Genomic DNA, 23,808 nt, shown 5'->3' with positions numbered 1-23,808 from the left:
TTCCGAATTAACTCAAATGATTTGTCAAATGAATGGCTTAGTTCTAGGGCTGGGACAACATATTTTTTGCTGGGACAAAAAATACATCGACGCAAAACATGCGCATCGATCCGTCGGCCTGTTTTTATTTCTCTAAAAAACGTTTGCAAAACGTTTACCTTATGTGCGCTGAATATACGCGATGGCTGGATCAACATTCTGTCCAACATTATATAACTAATTCAGGGGTTTTTCTGCAATGATCTTTTTTTTTTTGGCGGCTGTCAAAGCCTGCTGCCCCTGACAGGGCACGTACTCTCTCTCTCTCTCTCTCTCTCTCTTATTTTTTTTTTTTTTTTGGAAAAGCACTCTCTGTATTAGCTCAAAGCCCTCAAGTTTACATTGGTTACTGTATTCTTTCAATTGCTCTAAACAAGTATTTTGGGTGACCTTTTTATTGAATGCTAGACATCAAGTTGTTGTTATTTTCATCAGTAAGCTAGGCCCTATGTGTTCAGTAAGCTTGTTTCAGTAAGCTATGTGTTTTCAAGGCTTCAAGGTTTTATTGAATGCTATACAAGTGCAAAGTAATGCATTCTTAATCAGTCTTTTATTTTGTAATTTTAAGAGCAATAAACATATATTGCAATGTTAAGGAATTCATGTTTTTTCATTCAGATATGTAAATCAACATGTATAAATTGTATAACATGTATAATAGTAGTCAATTAATGGGGAGATAATCCAAATCAAATCGGTCTGAAAAAAATTAATCGTTAGATTAATCGATGCATTGAAAAAATAATCGCTAGCCCTAGTTCTCTAATTTCATAAAATTTACTGATTTTAAGGTACTTAAAGTATGTTGTTAACAAATAAAATATCAATATTTCCATTCCAAACTGCTTTCCATGTTGAAACATCCACGAACATAACCAGGTGAGCAGATCACTCTCTCACTATTTGATTGCTCTATTCTTGATCCACTCATCATCTTCATCCACCAATCAGAACACACGAGAACTCTTTGACCACAGCTGCTGTGCTTCTAAAGCTCTTGCAGCAGCTCAACACTGGTTTTCTCTGAGGTGGTCGGATCACATCAGATTGTGGTTAATCTTGCAGATCATGACTTATATCTACTCTTCCTCTCCCTGCAGTTTGGTAATATAAAGATTCCTCCTTTGAACTCCCACATCTTCTGTGGGTTTTATTGGTCTGGGTCTGAATTTGGGCTCCTTTGGTCTCAAAAAGGAAACATTTTCAATCTCCAAGGTGGACGTTATGACAACACACTTTTAAAAAAAAGGGTTCATTGGGGTACTATATAGAACCATAGGGTTCTTTACTCAACTCCAAATAACCTTTTATGCTAAAAAGGTTCTATAATGAGAAGAAAGAACCCTTTTGGCACAAAGGTTCTTTAGGCTATTATTCATACATATATTACATTATTCTGCAACATTTTGTATTTATTATTAAATTATTGTTTCTAGTACTTTAATATCACATTTTAATCATGCTGATTTTTGGAGAAAAACTGAAATGGCACTCTTTGTGTGATATTGATTAACTACATAAAATGATATAAATATATACATTTTCTAACTCACATATGTTGAATTTTGTGATCATTCACATGCATTCATAAATGCATTTGAATACACTGAATAATGCAGTGAAACTGTTTCAAATGATTCGCGAACCCGCTCCGAACTCCCGAAATGACTCAAATGATTCGCGAACCCGCTACGAACTCCTGAACTGACTCAAATGATTCGCGAACCCGCTACGAACTCCTGAACTGAATCAAATGATTCGCGATCCCACTCCGAACTCCCGAAATGACTCAAATGATTCGCGAACCCGATACGAACTCCTGAACTGACTCAAATGATTCGCGATCCCACTCCGAACTCCCGAAATGACTCAAATGATTCGCGAACCCGCTACGAACTCTTGAACTGACTCAAATGATTCGCGATCCCACTCCGAACTCCCAAAAGGACTCAAATGATTCGCGAACCCGATACGAACTCCTGAACTGACTCAAATGATTCGCGAACCCGCTACGAACTCCCAAACTGCTTCAAATATATATTTAGAGTGTACAGCTCTCCTGCTATACACTCCATAATTATCAAAACTTTGTAGCTGCAGCTAACCAAATTCAGTGGGGTGACATTTTATCTTTAGTTGATTGCGATAAAGACAGCAAAATATTTCTAAAACACTTGAGAGAACTATTAAAGAATTCTCACAAAAAAAACAAACAAAGCAAAAATACTGTACCCTGGATAAATCCAGACATCATAAAAATAACGAAAGACTTAAAAATAGCAAATAAAACTAAATCAACTCATGACAGAGGACGTTTCACCATGTTGAGAAATAAAGTTGTAAGATCATTAAGAAAAGCAAAGGCAGATTTCTTTCTCACTATAATTGAAAAATCCAATGTAAATACTAAAATAATATGGAACCAGCTAAGAAAAATGATCGCCCCAAAGAACAAAACTCTCCAGATAGAGATCAGAGGTATCACAGACCATTAAATCACTCAGACCATCAAAATGCAAAGATATTTTTGATAAGGATACGGTAATCCTCAAGGCACGAAGTACATCTGTCTCATCCCCCATCACCAAAATAATCAACATGTCAGAGTCCAGTGTTTTAAATTAATCTTAAATTAAGGACCTCCCGTCCATCTGTCCTGATGTCTCTGTACAGATGCATGCTGATGACACTGTAGTATATGTTCATGGCAAGAATATTTCTCAGGTGGCGGAGAAGCTCACTAAATCCATGGATAATATTACAGCTTGATTAAAAACAATCCTGCCTGGCAGTCCAATAAAAACTTGAGTGTTGAGCCAAATATTTTTGTTTCTGGGGAAAGGCTGCAGATCGTGTCAGAATATAAATATCTGGGGGTTTTGATTGATTCAAACTTGTCATTTACATCACATGTAAAAAGTGTCTGTAATCGCATCAACTTTAACCTCATGAATTTTAGACACATTCACCATCAAATGTCCACACAGGCAGCAAAAATGTAAATGCACTCTATGATCTTATCATATATCACGTGCTGTCTCCCCATCTGGTCACAAGCTGGTGTTACATCTCTGAAACCTCTGCAGTCACTTAACAAACAAACTTACAATTCTGGATAAGAAACCAATTATTTCTCATCATTGTCCAATATTACAAAAACACAGATTACTCAGTTGGGAAAACATGGTCAAATACTCAAATCTATGTCTTCTATACAAAAGTATTAAGGGTTTATCATCCCCTCCACTCCACCAGTTTGTTAACATCCGTACAGCTGATCACAGCAGAACCAGAGGTGCAGCGTGGGGAGATTGTGTCATTCCCTTTAGAAAAAGTGTATTTGGTCATACTTCCTTTTCTGTTCGAGCTGCTACTGAATGAAACCGCATTCCCTTAATCATCAGAAATCAAAGCACATATTGTATATTTAAGAACCATTTAAAGAAATGTCAACATTACATTACAAACATTACAAAGCAACTTTACAGAAAATGTTTCTACAATATTTAGTAGTAGCTAGTAGTTTGTTCACGTTTGACAGGATTTTAGAAAAAATAAATAAATAATAATTATAATACAAGACGTAGTCAGCTAGACGATGAACTATCAATATTATTAATTAATAGTTATTATATGATGCAGTCACACATGTAGCAATAATTGTTAGTTCTGTTGTTGATTCAGGGTTAGCATCATCTGAGGTCCTCTGAGGGTCAGCATCATCTCTTCTCAGGTGTTCTGGATCCAGACTGGAGCTTGAGTTAATCCTAGTTACTAGCAAATCCTAGCAAAACATAGAAACAAAATAGAGACATCATTAGCATAGCTGCTGATCCAATGAACTAAAATTAGTTTAACCCAAGCTAAAGAATAAAAATGCACCTTTGATCAGATGCAACTACACTCACAATTTAAAAGATACATTATTCGAATGCTTGGTGAAAGAGATGTGTTTTTAATCTAGATTTAAACAGAGAGAGTGTGTCTGAACCTGAACATTATCAGGAAGGCTATTCCAGAGTTTGGGAGCCAAATGTGAGAAAGCTCTACCTCCTTTAGTGGACTTTGCTATCCTAGGAACGACCAAAAGTCCAGTGTTTTGTGACCTTAGGGTGCGTGATGGGTTGTAGCGTGGTAGAAGGCTAGTTAGGTACGCTGGAGCTAAACCATTTAGGGCTGTATAGGTAAGTAATGATAATTTGTAACTGATACGGAACTTAATAGGTAGCCAGTGCAGAGACTGTAAAATTGGGGTAATATGATCATATTTTCTTGACCTGGTAAGAACTCTAGCTGCTGTATTTTGGACGACCTGTAGCTTGTTTATTGAAGAAGCAGGACAACCACCTAGAAGTGCATTACAATAGTCCAGTCTAGAGGTCATGAATGCATGAACTAGCTTTTCTGCATCAGAAACAGATAACATGTTTCGTAGCTTGGCAATGTTTCTAAGATGGAAGAATGCAGTTTTTGTAACATTGGAAATATGATTTTCAAAAGACAAATTGCTGTCTAATATAACACCCAGATTTCTGACTGTAGAGGAAGTAACAGTACATCCGTCTAGTTGCAGATTGTAATCTACAAGATTCTGTGTAGTGTTTTTTGGTCCAATAATTAATATCTCCGTCTTATCCGAATTTAATTGGAGAAAATTATTGGTCACTCAATCTTTTACATTTTTAACACACTCTGTTAGCTTAGATAATTGGGAAGTTTCATCTGTTCTCGTTAAGATATATAGCTGACTATCATCAGCATAACAGTGGAAGCTAATTCCATATTTTCTAATAATATTACCAAGGGGCAACATGTATATTGAAAATAGAAGGGGACCTAGGACGGATCCTTGTGGCACTCCATATTTTACTGATGATAAATGAGACGACTCCCCATTTAAGTAAACACAATGGTAGCGATCGGACAGGTAGGATCTAAACCATCTTAGAGCCTGCCCTTGAATACCTGTATAGTTTTGTAATCGATCTATGAGTATGTCATGATCTATGGTGTCGAACGCTGCACTAAGATCAAGTAAGACTAGAAATGAGATGCAGCCTTGGTCTGACGCAAGGAGCAGGTCATTTGTAATTTTAACAAGTGCAGTTTCTGTGCTATGGTGGGGCCTGAAACCTGACTGAAATTCTTCATACAGATCATTTTTATGCAGGAAGGTGCTCAATTGAGCAGACACAACTTTTTCTAAAATTTTAGACATAAATGGAAGATTTGAAATAGGCCTATAATTTGCCAGTACACTAGGATCTAGTTTTGGTTTCTTAATAAGAGGCTTGATAACCGCCAGCTTGAATGGTTTTGGGACGTGTCCTAAAGATAACGACGAGTTTATGATATTGAGAAGCGGTTCTTCGGCTACAGGTAACAGCTCTTTCAGTAATTTAGTGGGTATTGGATCTAATAAACATGTTGTTGGTTTAGATACAGTGATAAGTTTATTTAGCTCTTCCTGTCCTATGGTTATAAAGCACTGCAGTTTATCTTTGGGTGCGATGGATGAAACTGAAGTGTTAGATGCTGTAGAATCTACATTCGGTGGAATATTTGAATCAGGTGGCATCTGGTAATTTGTTAACTTAGCCACTGTGCTAAATAAAAACCTTGGATTGTTTTGGTTATTTTCTATGAGTTTGTGTATATGCTCTGCCCTAGCAGTTTTTAGAGCCTGTCTATAGCTGGACATACTGTTTTTCCATGCAATTCTAAAAACTTCTAAGTTAGTTTTTCTCCATTTGCGTTCAAGACTACGAGTTACTTTCTTGAGAGAGTGAGTATTACTGTTATACCATGGTACAGTACGTTTTTCTCTAACCTTTTTCAATTTGATTGGGGCAACAGTTTCTAATGTATTAGAGAAAATAGTGCCCATGTTGTCAGTAATTTCGTCTAATTCATGTGTATTTTTGGGTACAATTAGCAGTTGAGATAGATCAGGCAGGTTATTTGTGAATCTTTCTTTGGTGGCTGGAACAATAGTTCTGCCCAGACGGTATCGCTGCGACATATAGTTAATATCAGTTATACGCAGCATGCACGATACGAGGGAATGGTCTGTAATATCATCACTTTGAGGTACAATATCTATAGCAGTAAGATCGATTCCATGCGATATAATTAAATCTAGTGTATGATTAAAACGATGAGTGGGCCCGGTGACATTTTGCTTGACTCCAAAGGAGTTCATTAGGTCAGTAAACGCAAGTCCTTATGCATCATCTGTATTATCAACGTGAATATTAAAATCTCCCATGATTAGCGCCTTATCAACTGTAACTAGAAGGTCTGAGAGGAAATCTGCAAATTCTTTTAGGAATTCTGTATACGGCCCTGGTGGTCTATACACAGTAGCCAGAGCAAGAGATACATTAGATTTCTTTTGCATGTCTGACAGAGTAACATTTAGCAGAAGCATTTCAAAAGAGTTAAACCTGTATCCTATTTTCTGGGTAACATTGAGAATATCACTATATATTGTTGACCAGTCTGACGGGGCTCATGCTTATAACAGTAGTTTGGTGGAGTAGACTCATTTAGACCAAAATAATCATTTGGTTTTAGCCAGGTTTCAGTCAAGCAGAATAAATCAAAACTATTATCTGTGATCATTTCATTTACAATAACTGCTTTGGGTGTGAGTGATCTAATATTTATGAGCCCAAACTTAAAAAATTGGTTTTGTTTATTTACTTTACATTTTTCTGGTTTAATTACGATAATATTTTTTCTAGATCCTACATTATATTTATATTTTGACCTCACTATTCGGGGAACAGACACAGTCTTAATAGTTTTTACAGCGCAAGTACTTTTATCATTTAAGCGGGTGGAACAAAACTCATCATAATGGTTATTTGAGAATTGTCTTACTAGTCACATGAAGCGAAGTGTCCTGGAGATGTTGTCAGAGAGCAGCTCCGCTCCGACTCTGCTGGGGTGTAATCCATCAGCGCGAAACAGTCTAGGACGCTCCCAGAAAAGATTCCAGTTATTAACAAATAGCAATTTCTGTTCTTTACACCATGACAACAACCATTCATTTAAAGCAAAAAGTCTACTGAACCTTTCGTGTCCTCGTCGATACGTGGGCAGTGGTCCTGACACGACGATCGTCGCCGCGGGCGTCGTGCTGCGAACCGTCTCGATCAGGCTCCTGAAGTCCCTCTTCAGCGTCTCCGTCTGCCGCAGCGTGGTGTCGTTAACCCCGGCGTGAAGCACGACCGCTCTGGGGCTCTCGCCGTCCTTCAGGATCGCGGGTATCTGCGCAGAAACATCGAGAACACGAGCACCAGGCAAACAATGAGTGTGCACTTTACCTTCGGCTAACGCAGCACTTACGTGTCGGACGATGGAGTCTCCGATGATCACAGCGTCGCGTCCTGTCTCACGGAGGGGAGCGAAGCGGTTCTGGATGGAGATCTCGAAGGCAGGAGGGGGAGAAGTCGTCACCCGGGACCCAGCTCGTGTCCTCCGCTGTGGATGCACCCAGGGTCCGTGGTGTCCCGGCGTCGCAGTGAAGGACATCTGGGAAGATCGCGTCCTGGGTGCACCGGGCCTGCTCAGAGAAACACACGGAGTAGACGTGGTGGGACTGTTAACAGCACGCTGTATACTTACCCCGGACTTGTGAGCGTCAGCCCGGGATGATTCCAGCGCGGCTCTCCGCTCTCAGCTGGGCCTGCTTCTGTTCCAGGTCGCGAATCTGCTTCCCCACGGCCTCGAGCTCGAGCTGCACAGAGTGGAGACATTCATCCGCCATTAAAGCAAGTAACAGTGAGTACAGCAGTGGTAATGTGTGAGAATAGAGTATTAGCAATGTAAGCGCAGTTAGCAGCAAACACGCTTGCTCATGCTAACGGGCTAAAAGCTAATAGCGGACCCGGGAGATCAAAATAAAACTAGTGATAGCGAGGCGCTCTGATTGTTTTTGTTGTAGAATACAATAGAGGATATATTCACGTTATATAAACGAAAACGATGATGTATAAAATTGATTTTTAAGTTAAAAATAGTCAATGAAAAGAATATAGTGACGGAGCTCAAACGCAGTACAGCCGTCAACAACAAACAGGAAGTGACGTCATTAACACATTTCTAGACCTGCTCTGTCCTCTGCTGGCTTCTTGCCTTGTGTGTGTGTATGTCATGTTTTGTCAGATGTTTGTTTTAATTGTTGGTTTGCTGTATTTCGATTGTACTTTTAACATAATAGGATTTATTAAATGTATTTTAATTTTTTTATTGTTATATGTATTCTTACTGTCTTTTAGGGTATCTTTTAACATCTGTCCTGGGACTGCAGATGAAAAATAGCCTTCTGGCTAACTATGGCATATTGGCAGAAATGTTTATTAATATGCACTGTCCCTGTAATAAATAAATAAAAAATGATTTGCGATCCCTAAACTGACTCAAATGATTCGCGAACCCGTTACGAGCTCTCGAACTGATTCAAATGATTCGCGATCCCCAAAATGACTCAAATGATTCGAGAACCTGCTATGAACTCCCGAACTGACTCAAATGATTCGCGATCCCGCTACGAACTCCCGAACTGATTCAAATGATTCGCGATCCCCAAAATGACTCAAATGATTCGAGAACCTGCTATGAACTCCCGAACTGACTCAAATGATTCGCGATCTCGCTACGAACTACCGAACTGATTCAAATGATTCGCGATCCTCAAAGTGAATCAAATGATTCGAGAACCTGCTACGAACTGCCGAACTGCATCAAATGATCAGCGAAGCCGCTCCGAACTCCTGAACTGATTCAAATGATTCACGATCCCCAAAATGACTCAAATGATTCGCGAACCTGCTACGAACTCACGAATGACTCTTGGGTAAGTTCTCTTGCTCCATGTCAAATTAATTTTGATATAAGTCGCAGGACCAGTCAAACTATGAAAAAAAGTGTGACTTATAGTCTGGAAAATACAGTACTTATTTTCCCATTTGTGTGGATGACAGAAACATCATGCTGCTTCCCAGCTATCACGTAACTGGACCAGACCATATTCGTCGCAGCGATGTCCCAAATAATGTTCAAATAAAGTAACTTTGTGACTCCCATATCCGTTGTGAAGACGACGTTATGAGTACGTCCTAAAGACCAAACTGGATCATTACCGGATCATATTGGTCGCAGCAGCGTATTTTCACCTCAACATTACCTTGAAATACATAACGAACTAATAAACTCAATCCATCTCTGGTGCAAAAATTAAATCCTATGAAATCTAATTGTAATCTAATTATAGGGGATTCATAGTAAATACATTCATTACATAGCTACATGAAATGCAAACCAATACAAAAACATTACATTCTAATATAAAATAGACAAAAACACGCTGCATTCATTCACAAATCAATATTTATTCAGCACTACTTTCTACAAATACTAAGCCAAAACATTTTGAACATTGCACCTGTTCTTTAACCATGCAAAATGTTACTAAGTTATGAGCACAGAAAACTAAACACATCAATTCATAGATTACACAATATAAACAATAGAAAATGTTTGTCTTATTAAGGATGGGTATAGTTAATGACGTTATCAGTGAAAAATATATATAATTATCAGTACACTTATTGATACACCTCTACATAATTTGGTGCAACAAATAAATACCTGATAAATAGATATGAAACAATTCAGCAGATACTGCACAAAGTAAAACTGTGAGCGTCGTATATGAGGCTCCTGGTATAAATGTCTGGTGGTGATGTGCTTTAATTACACCACATGCAGGAAAACATTTAGGCTAATTCATGCGCACGATTTTCTATTTCATTCCCTCGACTTGCTAAATCGTGTGCACTATTTATACATCAAGAGAACGAATTAGTAAATTGTGCATACGATTTAGCAAATCAATTAAATGTAAAAGTAATCGTGCACGTTTTAGTACATAGAGGGAAGGAATTAGTAAATCATGGACATGATTTCTTTCTTTTTCTTGCATGTCATGATCAGGGCTCTGTGCTCACTATCAGAGGATAAACCTAAACAATAAAGCAATTACAATTACAGTTTTATGAAGAAAAACATTCATAAAGCGTAAAGATATGAAAAATGAACAATATAGAGATTTCTAGCATCTCTCCTGTATTATTTGTTTTTAAGAAAATGAGCATATCGACTTTCTCAGAAGAATCTGTGATCTGTGATTACTGACTGTGGAGAAGACTCTTTCAGACAGTGCTGAGGAGGCAGGGTTAGGTGCTGGACAGCTGATAGAGAAGAGGAAGAGTGTGTTTCTTACCCCAGCAGCAGAAGACAGGCTCTTCTGAGGGAAGGACAGGAGGCTTGATGCAGTGTTGTGCTGTAGAACAAGGCTCCTTCTCAGCACCTGATCTTCTTCAGGAAAGAGTTCCTCTAGTGTAGAGTCAGACACTCAGATTTCTTGCAAACTGGAATCTTTTAATAACATTTAGCATATTATTGTAGCCATGTTCATTGTTTTTATTATAACACATGGCAAGTTTATGAGAAAATTGTTAAACGTGTTCTTCCTCCTCTTCTTCATCCTGGGCCTGCTGTCATCATCCTTCTCTGAGCTGAAAGGGAGGATCATCTTGTTAATGTTGCTCATGTATGTTCACAACCAGTCAAAAATCTGGAATCTTTTCTTTATGGTTTTCAAGAGAAGTCTCTTCTGCTCACCAAGGCTAGATTAATTTAATCATATATATATATATATGTATATATAGTAAAAAAATAACAGTTTTCATACTCTTTTTCGAATATACTTTAACATTTATTTCTTGAAATAATTATGAGGCAAAGCTGAATTTTTCGGTACCTTTACTCCAGTCTTCAGTGTCACATGATCTTTTTCATATTCACTGATTTGCTGCTTGGGAAACATTGCTGATTATCACAAATCAGTGCATTTACATGCACCTAATCACATTATTGCTGCTCTGATCAAAGTGTACATCTGCTCATGACATATATGATGTGAATCACATCTGCGGTTAGCTTACTACGGTCCTTAGTTCCACTGAACTCTATTGGAAATGAAGATAGTATAAGAAATGATGGGGAAGAAAACTTTTTCTTCATGATTATTTTATAAACAAAGTTCAAAACATTGAAAAAACAAAACAAAAAGGTAATCTTTTGTAAAGTCTTCTCTACCACTGGTATTCAATTTTATGCATCCTTGCTATTAGGCTTCCAAAAAAAATGTATGTAACTGTAGTGTAGACAAATATTTTGGGCAGCACAACTGTTTTCAACACTGATAATAATCAGAAAAATGAATTAAGCAGTAAATGATCATATTATTCTGATTTCTGAAGATCATGTGACACTGAAGACTGGAGGAATGATGCTGAAAATACAGCGGAGCATTATAGAAATAAACTTTACTTTTAAAATATATTTAAAACTTTTGACCAACTGTGTACATTGCTACATTTAAATGAAAACACAACTTGTAATAAACAATTTTTAATCTTTCCCTCAAATCTACACAAACAAACAAATCATTTTATAGACGATTTGGATAAGTCACGAATTGCAATAGTTATATAACTATAATTACAATGCTAAATTATATAAATATAATTATAAATATATATTGAATGGGCACACAAGTATCTGGATAGTATTGAGTTGGCAGATTATTATATCATCCCAGTCCTAGTTACTACAGTCAAAACAATGAAACTCTCTTCAAGAGAGAGATTTAAATCTGTTAAAAGAAAAGGCTCAAAATATTGCACACATACAATACACAACATCAATATCTCTTCCCTTGGCGTTTTGAACAATGAGTAATGCTACACGCTGTGACTCTGTCTTGCTCATCATTCTGCACTGGTTGTGTTTACACGCTGTGCACTGTATAGGAGCCATACCCTTTCCTATTATAATACATTAGCAGAATGAAAGATTATTAACTCTTTCTTGTTCTGTCCCATCTACCACATGTTGCTGCCTTCATTACTGTGCTATACATTTAAAAGAAATCTATTTTACACACACACACATACACACACATACATACATTATACACACACACACACACACACACACACACACACACTTTTGCACATCCTGTCATACTGGTGACTGGGTGTTGCTGCAATAGACTCATTTTGCAGCATTAAGGTTAACAATTAATCGATTAATTGATCATTAATTTAAATGAGGATCGATCATGGAAATTATTGAAAATTTACATCCCTACACATAAGCATAGAAATTCTACATTCATTTAAAAAATTTTTTAAAAACAACACTGATATCAGATCGTAATTACTGTCTCTTCTCATAGTGACAGCCAATCACATTAGTGTTCTGGTATTGCAAGCACTCGATTGGCTTGCGTCTGCGCTAGGGTATAGGTATAAGACGTTCTGACTGGAGGATGGCTGCATTGGCGCTTGAGAAGTCTTCAACTTCTGCCACGACCAACGGACCCAGAATTAATTTCACCATGCTTGACGTCACTTCATTTAAAAGTAAACGAGAGGCGTTGACGCCCCGTGTGATGGGGCGTTATATGTCTGGATACCGCTGCACAAATCTTTCAACCACGAGAAATGTAGTTCCAGCACGGCCTTACATCCTGGACAGCACAATGGTCAGGATGACCTGAAACACATAACCAACTGAAATCAATTTAAAAGTATTTAGTCTTGCCTGAGTGATGCTGAAACAACCAGGTTTAGTTTTTCACCCAGGAGAAACTGCTTCCTGTGGAACAGTCTCCATGAAGAATGATCTCTTGATCCTGGATCCTGCCATCCACGCAGAGATGATTTGGAGGATATGTGGTTGTGTCTAAAGGGTAATGAATCAATGTTACAAGAATACTGATAGCAGCACTATTGATCCTGTAACTTATGTAAATGTTTTCAGTACCGAACAAGTCAGGAACCAAATTAGTACCGGTTCTTGAAACCCATCTCTACTTGTAATAGTTGTCTTGTTGCTGCTGCCCAGACTGTCTCTTCCCCTGATGATAAATATGTGTGTTCATTTTAAAGCAATAAATAATACATTTAAACTAGGTGGTGACGAATATATGTCCTTATAAGGAACTCACTGAATCATGGACTCAACTGGTGGTTGTCAGGCCCTAAGAAAGTGAACAATTTGTTTACTTTTTGTGAAACGAAAGTATCAGATCAATTTGAGAATTAAACTAGCATTAAAAAGCATGCATGTGAAAAACACCATCAACACCAATAATGAACAGATGACAGAATTTACAAGCCTGCCACTTGAGGGAGAAAAGGGGAAATTATTAATCCCACATAACGTTACACTGAACATGATTTCGGCAGCCTCGGTCTAATTAACGTTAAACTTTATATTTAACGTTCTATCGGTTTATATTCAAGTTCACAGCATGGCTAGCATGAGCATCATCAAGCTCGAGCAGCAGGCATTCAAACAAACTAATTAACGTTACTACGGTTAAAAATTGAATAATTAGAAAGTTAATACTGTATAGGTTATAGTGATAAATTTCAAATAATTTAAAACAGGTAAGGTTATATTCGATTTTTACAGTTAACGTGACCACCTCTGAGACTGCTTTTGAGCTAATTAACCAAACAGAGCATTTATTTATTAAATTAAATGAGAAAACCTACAAAGATACAAAACACTACTCCTCTTTGATGGCATTTAACGTTATATCAGTTAAAATCTATGAATAAAAGTAGATTTATAGCGCTTACCTTTCCTCTGTGTCCGTCCGCTGGAAGTTGACCGTTAAAATGACGGGCACGCGCACGTCGCGCACTTTACTCAGAAAGTGACGTGCGCTGCTAGTTTAAGGTTTAAATGTTCATTTGTCCCGTACTCTCTTTCATTAACAAACATTAAAACCATTTGCTAAGTAATTTTTTTGTTTGTTGTTGTTGTTGTTCTTAAACTGATGGCAAATATATATATATAATTCATGCCATCTTTTAACATGCTTGATGATTTATTTGTATATTTCCCAAAAAATAGGGTGTTCAAATGGTATCTTAATAATAATAATAATAATGCATGTAGTGCAATAATATTAAAAGTTATCTGAAGACCAACTGACCACGTCGCTACAACGTCCCCAATGGGACTAATAGCGTCGTCTTTTGAGGACGTGCCCACGACGTTTCTGGGAAGTTCGCCAAGAGGGTCGGAAATATTATAGGTTACAGATTACAAATTACCTTATTTAAAATGTAATATGTAGTGTCACTGTTTCAAGTGACTTTGAGTAATGTAACTGATTACATTTGATTACTTTTCTAAATTTCTATTGTTTTCAAATGTTGATTATTCTGAATCATTTAAAGCAGGCAGGGGTAATGTTACAGTGGTACTCAACTACTCTCAGATTTCAGAATCCTTCTTCTCTTGAATTAAGACTATAATTTAATTGTAAGGTACAACCACCTCAAAATAGGATTTTAGCAGCTCTTTTTATTTGCAATATTTTTTAGGTTAAATACAGATTTAAAATCATAAGATATAGTTTAATAGCTATGATACTGTTTTTGAAATCACATCTTTGCATAGCTATGACATTGTCATCTAACAATGCCTTGGAAAAAAGGCAGTTAATCTGAAACTAAAATAAAATAAAGTGTCATATTCTGTGTCTTCAACTCCAGAAACATTGGTGTCTCATATTTAAAATATGTATTAAATGTATATGTGTGAAAACTGTAACTCCCTTAGTAATCATTAACAATATCATAATTAACTGTAATTTAATTACAATTTACATTACAATAACAGATTACAGCTACATTTATTTTGCAATTAATATTCTGCCCAACACTGGTCAGGTCTGATGATAAAAGATAAAGGATTGAATTTTTCAAGTGTTGGAATGGAAATGGCAGATGAGGGACGAAACAGGGACGTTCACAAACTGTTTCAGACGAATGTCCGCCGAACGTCAGCCAGCGAACCTTATAAAGCGGATGTACTGCGGACCTAAGCGGATGTTCAGAACGTCCTGGCGACGCCCCGTTTGCTGGCTGATTCAAATGATTCGCGATCCCGCTACGAACTCCCGAACTGATTCAAATGATTCGCGATCCCCAAACTGACTCAAATGATTCGCGATCCCGCTCGAAATCCCGAACTGATTCAAATGATTCGCGATCCCCAAACGGACTACGAACTCCCGAACTGATTCAAATTATTTGCGATCCCCAAACTGACTCAAATGATTCGCGATCCCGCTACGAACTCCCGAACTGACTCAAATGATTCGCGATCCCGCTACGAACTCCCGAACTGACTCAAATGATTCGCGATCCCGCTACGAACTCCCGAACTGATTCAAATGATTCGCGATCCCGCCACGAACTCCCGAACTGACTCAAATGTTTCGCGAACCCGCTTTGAACTCCCGAACTGACTCAAATGATTCGCGAACCCGCTTTGAACTCCCGAACTGACTCAAATGTTTCGCGAACCCGCTTTGAACTCCCGAACTGACTCAAATGATTCGCGAACCCGCTTTGAACTCCCGAACTGACTCAAATGATTCGCGAACCCGCTTTGAACTCCCGAACTGATTCAAATGATTCGCGATCCCCAAACTGACTCAAATTTTAATACGTTGAGGAACAAATGATCTTAACCCTTTAACTGCCCACCAAGAAAAAGGCATTTTATTATTTTTTGGTTGTATTTCTTGTTTGCTTATGTTAGTTACCACACTCAATGTATTTTATTTTTCAACACATCCCATAATTTTTTAAATAACGGCCTCTACCAAATGGTTGATATGTCTCCAGGTACATCTGCTCGGACAGATCCTTCTGTGTCAGGGATCCTCAAATCTGGACCTCGAGATCCACTTTCCAGCAGAGTTTAGATCTGACCCTTATCAAACACACCTGAGCATGCTAATCAATGTCTTCGGGATCTTTAGAGAATCACAGGCAGGTGACGTTGATCAGGGTTGGAGCTAAACTCTGCAGGACAAGATTTGAGGACGGGGCTCTGTGTCAGTGGTTCTCAAACCTCTCCATGAAGAACCCCAGCACTAAACGTGTTGTGTGTCTCCCTGTATCTGACACACACCCACTTCAGGTGTTGCAGTCTCCAGTAATGAGCTGATGAGTTTAATCAGGTGTGATAGATGAGGGAGAACGAGGGGAACTCCAGGACAGATTTGAGAACTTTATTGGTTCATCAACATACCTGAGATCAGCATCAGAGTCCTTGGGTTTTCTGGAGCATGGGCCTGAAGTTTTTATACCATAGAAACTGTTGAAATCCATCTAGTAATTGAAAAAAAAACTACAACAAACAAATAAATAACAATCTCTTACATTGTTTGTAATGTTAGTACATCAGCATTTGTCATGTAATTCGTAATTGCCTCTGATAATTATGATTTTCACACATTAATCCTACGAATTCATTTTATTTACTGTCAAAAAAGTGGCAAAAAAAAAACACATTCAAGAAATTATCTCAGTATTTCAATGGAGAAATAACAAGAGCTGTGTCATATTCATCGCTATGAATATTTCTCTCATTCTTATATTTCTCTTTTTCGGTTTTAAATTGTGTCTGATTTAACATTACATTAACAGTTAACGGTTGGGCAGCACAGCCTTTAGGACACACACACACACACACACACACACACACACACACACACAGAGAGCGGTTATAATGTTTGGTTAGCAGGTCTGTGGCAGACTTTTCGTGTCAGGGCAACAATGCATAAATAAGATACTCTGCAGTAACACACAGCGGTGTTAACTGAATAAATTTGCTGGAGTAAATGATTCGCTGACCCATTCATAAAAACAGTTTCTTACTTTTTTCTGAATGAATCATCCGTTTCTAACGCATCCATTGATTAAATGACTGACCGACTCATTAAAGCAGTGGCATGACGCCACCTAGTGGCAAAGTACCATTCAATTTTTTTTCATAATTTCATATTTCTGTATTGCAGATTTTATATTTGTTGGATTTTTCTGGGCTAAGCCCCGGATCTCCACTCACCCTAGAACCGGCCCTGATTTGAACAAACGACAAATAACAATTTACAGATGAAATCTTCATGAATATCTCTTTACATAATCATACAAAACCCATAATTCCACAGTCAGCAGAAAATCAGATAAATTAACATGATTTCAGCTGACATAAAACACAGCTCATAATAATAACATGATGATGAACTGAGCTTGAACTACTGCAGTCAACGCTTGAACAACACACTGATTCAGTGACGACAAGACCAGCAGTGTGTGTGTGTGTGTGAGAGAGTGTGTGTGTGTGCGTGAGAGAGAGTGTGTGTGTTAAAGAGAGAGACAAGACCTGCAGTGTGTGTGTAGTGTGTGTTAGAGAGAGAGAGTGTGTGAGAGAGTGTGTGTGTGTGCGTGAGAGTGTGTGTGTGTGTGTGTGTGAGAGAGAGAGAGAGTGTGTGTGTGTTAGAGAGAGAGACAAGACCTGCAGTGTGTGTGTGTGTGTGAGAGAGAGTGTGTGAGAGTGTGTGTGTTAAAGAGAGAGACAAGACCTGCAGTGTGTGTGTAGTGTGTGTTAGAGAGAGAGAGTGTGTGAGAGAGTGTGTGTGTGTGTTAGAGAGAGACAAGACCTGCAGTGTGTGTGTGTGTGTGTGTGTGAGAGAGATTGTGTGAGAGAGTGTGTGTGTGTGCGTGAGAGAGAGACAAGACCTGCAGTGTGTGTGTGTGAGAGTGTGTGTGTGTGTGTGTGTGTGTGAGAGATAGAGAGTGTGTGTGTCTGTGTGTATACATAATTTTAACGAAATTAGTTCAAATGTACAGAACTATAACAATTGAAAAACAGCAAAATGACTAAAATCTTAAAATAAAATAAACAGAAAAGTTTTATTAATTTGTATTTTTATTGCAATTCTTTTTATATGAATAAAAAATATACCAGTATCTGAATGAAATCAAAACAACACACCCAAGATTTCTCCATGTCATATAAAACTTGCTCCACATAAACAAACATGAATCTTACAGTCAGACAGAGATCTAGAGGATGATGATTCAAGCTCTTCATCGTCTCGCGCTGCTCCATCTTCACTCTGGGCGGCTTGAGGAACGTGCGGTTCTTCTCTTTCTTAGTCTTGCCTTTGGACTGGAAGTTCCTCCAGCTGTCCACGCGTCCGTCACGCGTCTCCTGAGCACACACACACACACACACACACACACACACACACACACACACACGATGAGACCGGAGCATCACACAGACTCTGATGAGTGTCTCTCTCTCTCTCTCTCTCTCTCACCTCAAAGTTCTTCTGCCACTCTCTCTCTCTCTCGGCGCGCTCCTGTGTCTCGATCTCTTCCTCTCTCTGTCTCTTCCTGCAATCAGAGGACACTCCGTCACACGCGTGTGAGTGTGTGAGACGCTCCGGTGTGTGTGTGTGTGTGTGTGTTTACCGCTCGTGCATCTCCTTGGCTTCTCGCTCTTTCCTCTTGATCTCCAGCTCAGCGAAGAGCTTCATGGTCTGTTTATAAACCGCCTGCTGGAACTACACACACACACACACACACACACACACACACACACACACACACACACAAGGATCAGGATATTGTTACTCTACTGCTGCTGTTTGCTCATTTTTGACAACATTTTGACATTTTAGTGTATTTTATTTTTACTGAATTGAAATGTTACAACTCTTTTTAAAGATTTGCCATTTGCTGTGTGAGCTCTCTCTCTCTCTCACACACACACACACACACACACACACACACACACACACACACACAATAATCACACTTGTGCCATTTGTGATCAAAAATGATTCATTGCAAATGAATGAGATGAACACCTTTAGTACTGCGGCCAAACACAATCTCTCTGAAAGCTCATTTTTATCTAACTTATTGAAAATAAAATAAAATCTAAGCCACAAGTCTAAAGTGATAACTATTCTGGGAAATTTATTTTTCATATAACATTTGAAACCAGTATTTATCATGACAAAAAAAAATTAAATTTTAGTTTATCATTATTTTATTTCCAATTATTTTTGAGGCTAAACTTCAGTCTGTGCTCCAAAGGTTTTTTACCACAGCTCAGAAACAGCTTAACAGGTCATCAAGAGATCAGAACCATAAAATCCCCATCACAATCACAACATTACTGCAGTAAAATATTGAAATAATAGAAATGTTTTGACCTGCAGGTGAGCAGCAGCAGACGGTTAATGTCAGCAGAATCAGATCTGTAACACATCATTAAAGGGGGGGGGGGGGGGGGGGGGGTGAAATGCTGGTTTTCACTCAATATCCTGTTAATCTTGAGTACCTATAGAGTAGTACTGCATCCTTCATAACTCCAAAAAGTCTTTAGTTTTATTATATTCATAAGAGAAAAATAGTCTGTATCGATTTTTCCCGGAAAAACACGAGCGGCTGGAGGCGTGACGTGTGGGCGGAGCTAAAGAATCACGAGCGCCAGTAGGCTTTTGTGTTGAGAGCATGTGGAAGCTGTGACATTACCGTGAGGAAAAAAACATCATCCAAAACAAACCATGGCTTACAGTCAGATTCAGCCGTTTATTTATCATCCAGAATCAGATCCCGAGGCTGAAACTGAATTTTGAGTTCATTTTCAACATTTTATTTAATTTTCTTTTTAAGTTTAATCTGGCATTATAACCTGTTTTCCTCCATTAGTTTGGCTCTTCTGGTCTGTGCTAGACGTCTGTTGACTAGCGCATGTAAACGCCTCTGTGCTAACCCTGATCACACAGAAGCATCTCGGTATAACGGATGCAAACCTGTCGAGGTGTGAACGTACCACTTCCGGGTCATCTTCCTCCACGACGGTGGGCTTCCCGTCCTTCTTCAGCTGCTTCCTCTTCTGGCTCATCTGTGAGAGGTCAGAGGTCAGAGGTCAGTCTGGTGCTGTAGAGACACACGTGTGTCTGGAGATCAGCGGCGGCTCACCGTGTGCTCCACGTACTCCTTCCCTGCGTGGATCACATCCAGAGCCTTCTTCTTGTGCTCCGGCTCCAGCAGCATCTTATAGGCCTTATCCACCGCTGCACACACACACACACACACACACACTCACTCAGAATAACACACTCAGGACGCTCTAACAGTGTGAGCTACAGAGATGCTGTGGTTTACCTTCAAACGCCAGCTGAGCTCGATCCACGTCATCCTGGTTCTTGTCTGGATGGACGAGGATAGACAGCTGAGGAGAGAGAGAGAGAGAGAGAGAGAGAGATGGGCGTGAGACACTCAGACTCTCTGAATCACTCACACTCACAGAGAGATGGAGATATACCTGTCTAAAACGCTTCTTCAGCTCCTCGTCTGTGGCTTCAGGATCGATCTGAAGAACCTGCGCACACACACACACACACACACACACACTAATGATTCCAGCACAGGATATCTGTCCGTGATGCTCAGTTTCTGTGATCTTTATTGTTAGATCTTCACATCTTTCCCTTCCTGTAAACACAAACAGTGATTATTCTCCTCACAACAGTAAATCAGTACAGTGAACTCACTTTTATTAAACAGACGTCTGTCCTGTGCACTTCTGGTGAGGGTCAGACATCAGAACACTACAGAGAACGCTTCGGACTGATCAATGATTACTGATGATCCTCTGCCCAACTCTGAATCTCTCTGAATCATCTCATCGAAGTCACCCCATCTCTGAACATCTGTCTTCTGTCCGGCGCTTCAGAGCCACAAACACCAGAACCGTTTCTCCCCCAGACAATCCACATCAGGAACCGTCAAATGTTCCTCACTTACACACTCACACAGGTAAAGACTTGTGCTGTCAAACAATTAATCACCATCGCATCCTAAATAAAGTTTCTACTTAGATAATATATATGTGTGTGTGTGTGTGTTTATTATCACAGCACAGTGATGTAGCAACAGCTCAGTATCCAGAACCAATGAAAACACACGGTTCTCAAATCAAACACAAACACACTCAGAGTTAAAACACATTTTTATTAAGTCAAAAAATTTAATACAAAAATGCCTTTTTTTATACTTAAAGTTGTGTTTCAGGTATTTCAGCAAGTAATAAAAGCAGAGGACAAAAAGGAAACAAGTTTCACCTGAAAGTTTTTGTCATGTGTTCCTGCTGAAGAACGTGTGTAAAGTGTTTAGGGTTATCTGTGTTTCAGGATCCTCCTGCAGCTGGAAAAGGGAAACATGATGTGCTTCAGTAAAGCAGCGGTTGAGTCTGATCAAATCTTACATTCAGGGCTGATCAGGGCTTTATGGGGCTCGGAGCGCGCACACACACACACACACGCACACACACACACACACACACACACTCTCTCACTCAAACACACAAGCTACTCAATGTTTCATTTTTTATATCTATATATAAATGTAAACCTATTAATACATGTAAATATTTTCTAAATATATACTATACAAGTGTGTTTTTATATACACATAATAAATATATACAGTACACAAATTATGAAAACACAAATGTTTATTCTGGATGCGATTAATCGTTTGACAGCACTAATATATATGTGTGTATTATATATAAATTACCCTCACTGTATTGAGATGCTCATACACCTAAATAACTGTAGGGATCTTTATGAAGAATGGACAGTAATAATCCGTGATATTAAAGTGAATAGTGTTTGCTAGTGACGATGTGTTCTGATCGGTGTGAGGTTCGACCTCGAAGGGGTTGAGGTGGAAGTATGAGGCTCCTGGTCTCAGTAATCTATCGATCTGCTGTTTGGAGGTCAACACGGAGTCTCTCTTCTCGATCTGCTTCACCTGAGGACACACACACACACACACACACACACACACACAGAGAGAGAGAGAGAGAAAATCCGCTAGATTCATCAATATACAATGAAAACGGTGGAATATTATCACGGTTTAAAACAGCTGTGTTCTGTGTGAAACTGTATTAAAGTGTAATGTATTTCTGTGATTCTCCGCTGTATTTTCAGCATCATTCTTCCAGTCTTCAGTGTCACATGATCTTCAGAAATCATTCTGATATGATGATTAATAACAGAATTATCAACAGTTGTTGACAAATATTCTGAGGTAAATAGTGCTGCGTGCGGTCTGTGTAGGGCTCGGTGTTCGTGAGTCGAGCTCAGCGCCTCTCCGTCTGTCTTTACTCGCTTTGGGTTATACTCGCGTCTGTGTGTGTGTGTGTGTGTGTGTGTGTGTGTGTGTGTGTGTGTGTGTGTGTAAGAGAGTGTTGTTTCTCAGGCTAACCTCTGTGTAGAAGGTCTGAAACGCATCATCCCCGCTTGCGCCGGCCGCCATCTTGCTACTGAACCGTCAGCGGAAGTCACGTCACAGGACAAAATTAAAGTCCTCAACTCGCGCCTAAACCCACAGTGCAAAAATGCGTATACAGGTGCTGGTCATATAATTAGAATGTCATCAAAAAGTTTATTTCACCAATTCAATTCAAAACGTGAAACTTGTATATTATATTCATTCATTACACACAGACTGATATATTTAAAATATTTATTTTAATTTTGATGATTATAACTGACAACTAAGGAAAATCCCAAATTCAGTATCTCAGAAAATTAGAATATTGTGAAAAGGTTCAATATTGAAGACACCTGGTGTCACACTCTAATCAGATAATTAACTCAAAACACCTGCAAAGCCTTTAAATGATCTCTCAGTCTAGTTCTGTAGGACACACAATCATGAGTAAGACTGCTGACCTGACAGTTGTCCAAAAGATGACCTTTGACACCTTGCACAAGGAGGGCAAGACACAAAAGGTCATTGTAAAAGAGGCTGGCTGTTCACAGAGCTCTGTGTCCAAGCACGTTAATAGAGAGGAGAAGGGAAGGAAAAGATGTGGTAGAAAAAAAAGTGTACAAGCAATAGGGATAACTGCACCCTGGAGAGGATTGTGAAACAAAACCCATTCAGAAATGTGGGGGAGATTCACAAAGAGTGGACTGCAGCTGGAGCCAGTGCTTCAAGAACCACTACACACAGACGTATGCAAGACATGGGTTTCAGCTTCACATTCCTTGTGTCAAGCCACTCTTGAACAACAGACAGCGTCAGAAGCGTCTCACTTCAGAAAGGACTGGACTGCTGCTGAGTGGTGCACAGTTATGTTCTCTGATGAAAGTAAGTTTAGCATTTCCTTTGGATATCAGGGTCCCAGAGTCTGGAGGAAGAGAGGAGAGGCACACAATCCACGTTGCTTGAGTCCAGTGTAGAGTTTCCACAGTCAGTGATGGTTTGGGGTGCCATGTCATCTGCTGGTGTTGGTCCACTGTGTTTTCTGAGGTCAAAGGTCAACACAGCTGTATACCAGGAAGTTTTAGAGCACTTCATGCTTCCTGCTGCTGACCAACTTTATGGAGATGCAGATTTCATTTTCCAACAGGACTCTGCACCTGCACACAGTGCCAAAGCTACCAGTACCTGGTTTAAGGACCATGGTATCCCTGTTCTTAATTGGCCAGCAAACTCACCTGACCTTAACCCCAGAGAGAATCTGTGGGGTATTGTGAAGAGGAAGATGTGATATATCAGACCCAACAATGCAGAAGAGCTGAAGGTCACTATCAGAGACACCTGGTCTCTCATAACACCTGAGCAGTGCCACAGACTGATCCACTCCATGCCACGCCGCATTGCTGCAGTAATTCAGACACAAGAGACACAACTAAGTACTGAGTGATGTACATGATCATACTTTCTAAAAATCCTTTCTTTGTATTGGTCTTAAGTTCAATTCTAATTTTCT

General features: G+C 39.1%; 1 protein-coding gene across 3 annotated transcripts; it reads right to left on the bottom strand.

Annotated features, from left to right (window-relative positions):
* Positions 1-570: 570 nt before the first annotated feature.
* Positions 571-22,426, bottom strand: LOC127978623 (dnaJ homolog subfamily C member 8). 3 transcript variants are annotated; one of them, XM_052583414.1, is made up of 14 exons: positions 22,293-22,426; positions 21,732-21,833; positions 20,341-20,397; positions 20,181-20,247; positions 19,995-20,089; positions 19,846-19,917; positions 18,474-18,565; positions 18,320-18,395; positions 18,046-18,207; positions 16,240-16,282; positions 7,393-7,783; positions 7,118-7,314; positions 6,925-7,015; positions 571-3,823 (listed from the first exon to the last, which is right to left on the bottom strand). In XM_052583414.1, the coding sequence occupies exons 1-11, from the start codon at positions 22,341-22,343 to the stop codon at positions 7,668-7,670; spliced, it is 933 nt and encodes a 310-aa protein (XP_052439374.1). In that variant the 5' UTR covers positions 22,344-22,426; the 3' UTR covers positions 571-3,823; positions 6,925-7,015; positions 7,118-7,314; positions 7,393-7,667. The 3 variants fall into 3 exon arrangements, with proteins under 3 accessions (XP_052439374.1, XP_052439376.1, XP_052439377.1); XM_052583416.1 differs by lacking the exons at positions 571-3,823; positions 6,925-7,015; positions 7,118-7,314; positions 7,393-7,783 and adding exons at positions 9,418-12,672; positions 12,758-12,861; positions 12,943-13,036; positions 13,127-13,159 and having other exon boundaries at positions 16,240-16,338; XM_052583417.1 differs by lacking the exons at positions 571-3,823; positions 6,925-7,015; positions 7,118-7,314; positions 7,393-7,783 and adding exons at positions 9,418-12,672; positions 12,758-12,861; positions 12,970-13,036; positions 13,127-13,159.
* Between the last annotated feature and the right edge of the window lie 1,382 nt (positions 22,427-23,808).

This window comes from Carassius gibelio, chromosome B19 (genome assembly GCF_023724105.1).
Source record: "Carassius gibelio isolate Cgi1373 ecotype wild population from Czech Republic chromosome B19, carGib1.2-hapl.c, whole genome shotgun sequence".
Taxonomy (NCBI): domain Eukaryota; kingdom Metazoa; phylum Chordata; class Actinopteri; order Cypriniformes; family Cyprinidae; genus Carassius; species Carassius gibelio.
This window is presented reverse-complemented; position numbering and strand designations above follow the sequence as displayed.

Excerpts from the sequence above, each read along its gene's own strand:
- LOC127978623 (XM_052583414.1), bottom strand. The coding sequence starts at position 22,343 with ATGGCGGCCGGCGCAAGCGGGGATGATGCGTTTCAGACCTTCTACACA. Across the intron at positions 21,834-22,292 it reads TTCAGACCTTCTACACAGAG|GTGAAGCAGATCGAGAAGAG; the intron begins GTTAGCCTGAGA and ends GTGTGTCCTCAG. Across the intron at positions 7,784-16,239 it reads GACTCTGATGCTGATCTCAG|CTCGAGCTCGAGGCCGTGGG; the intron begins GTATGTTGATGA and ends CACTCTGTGCAG.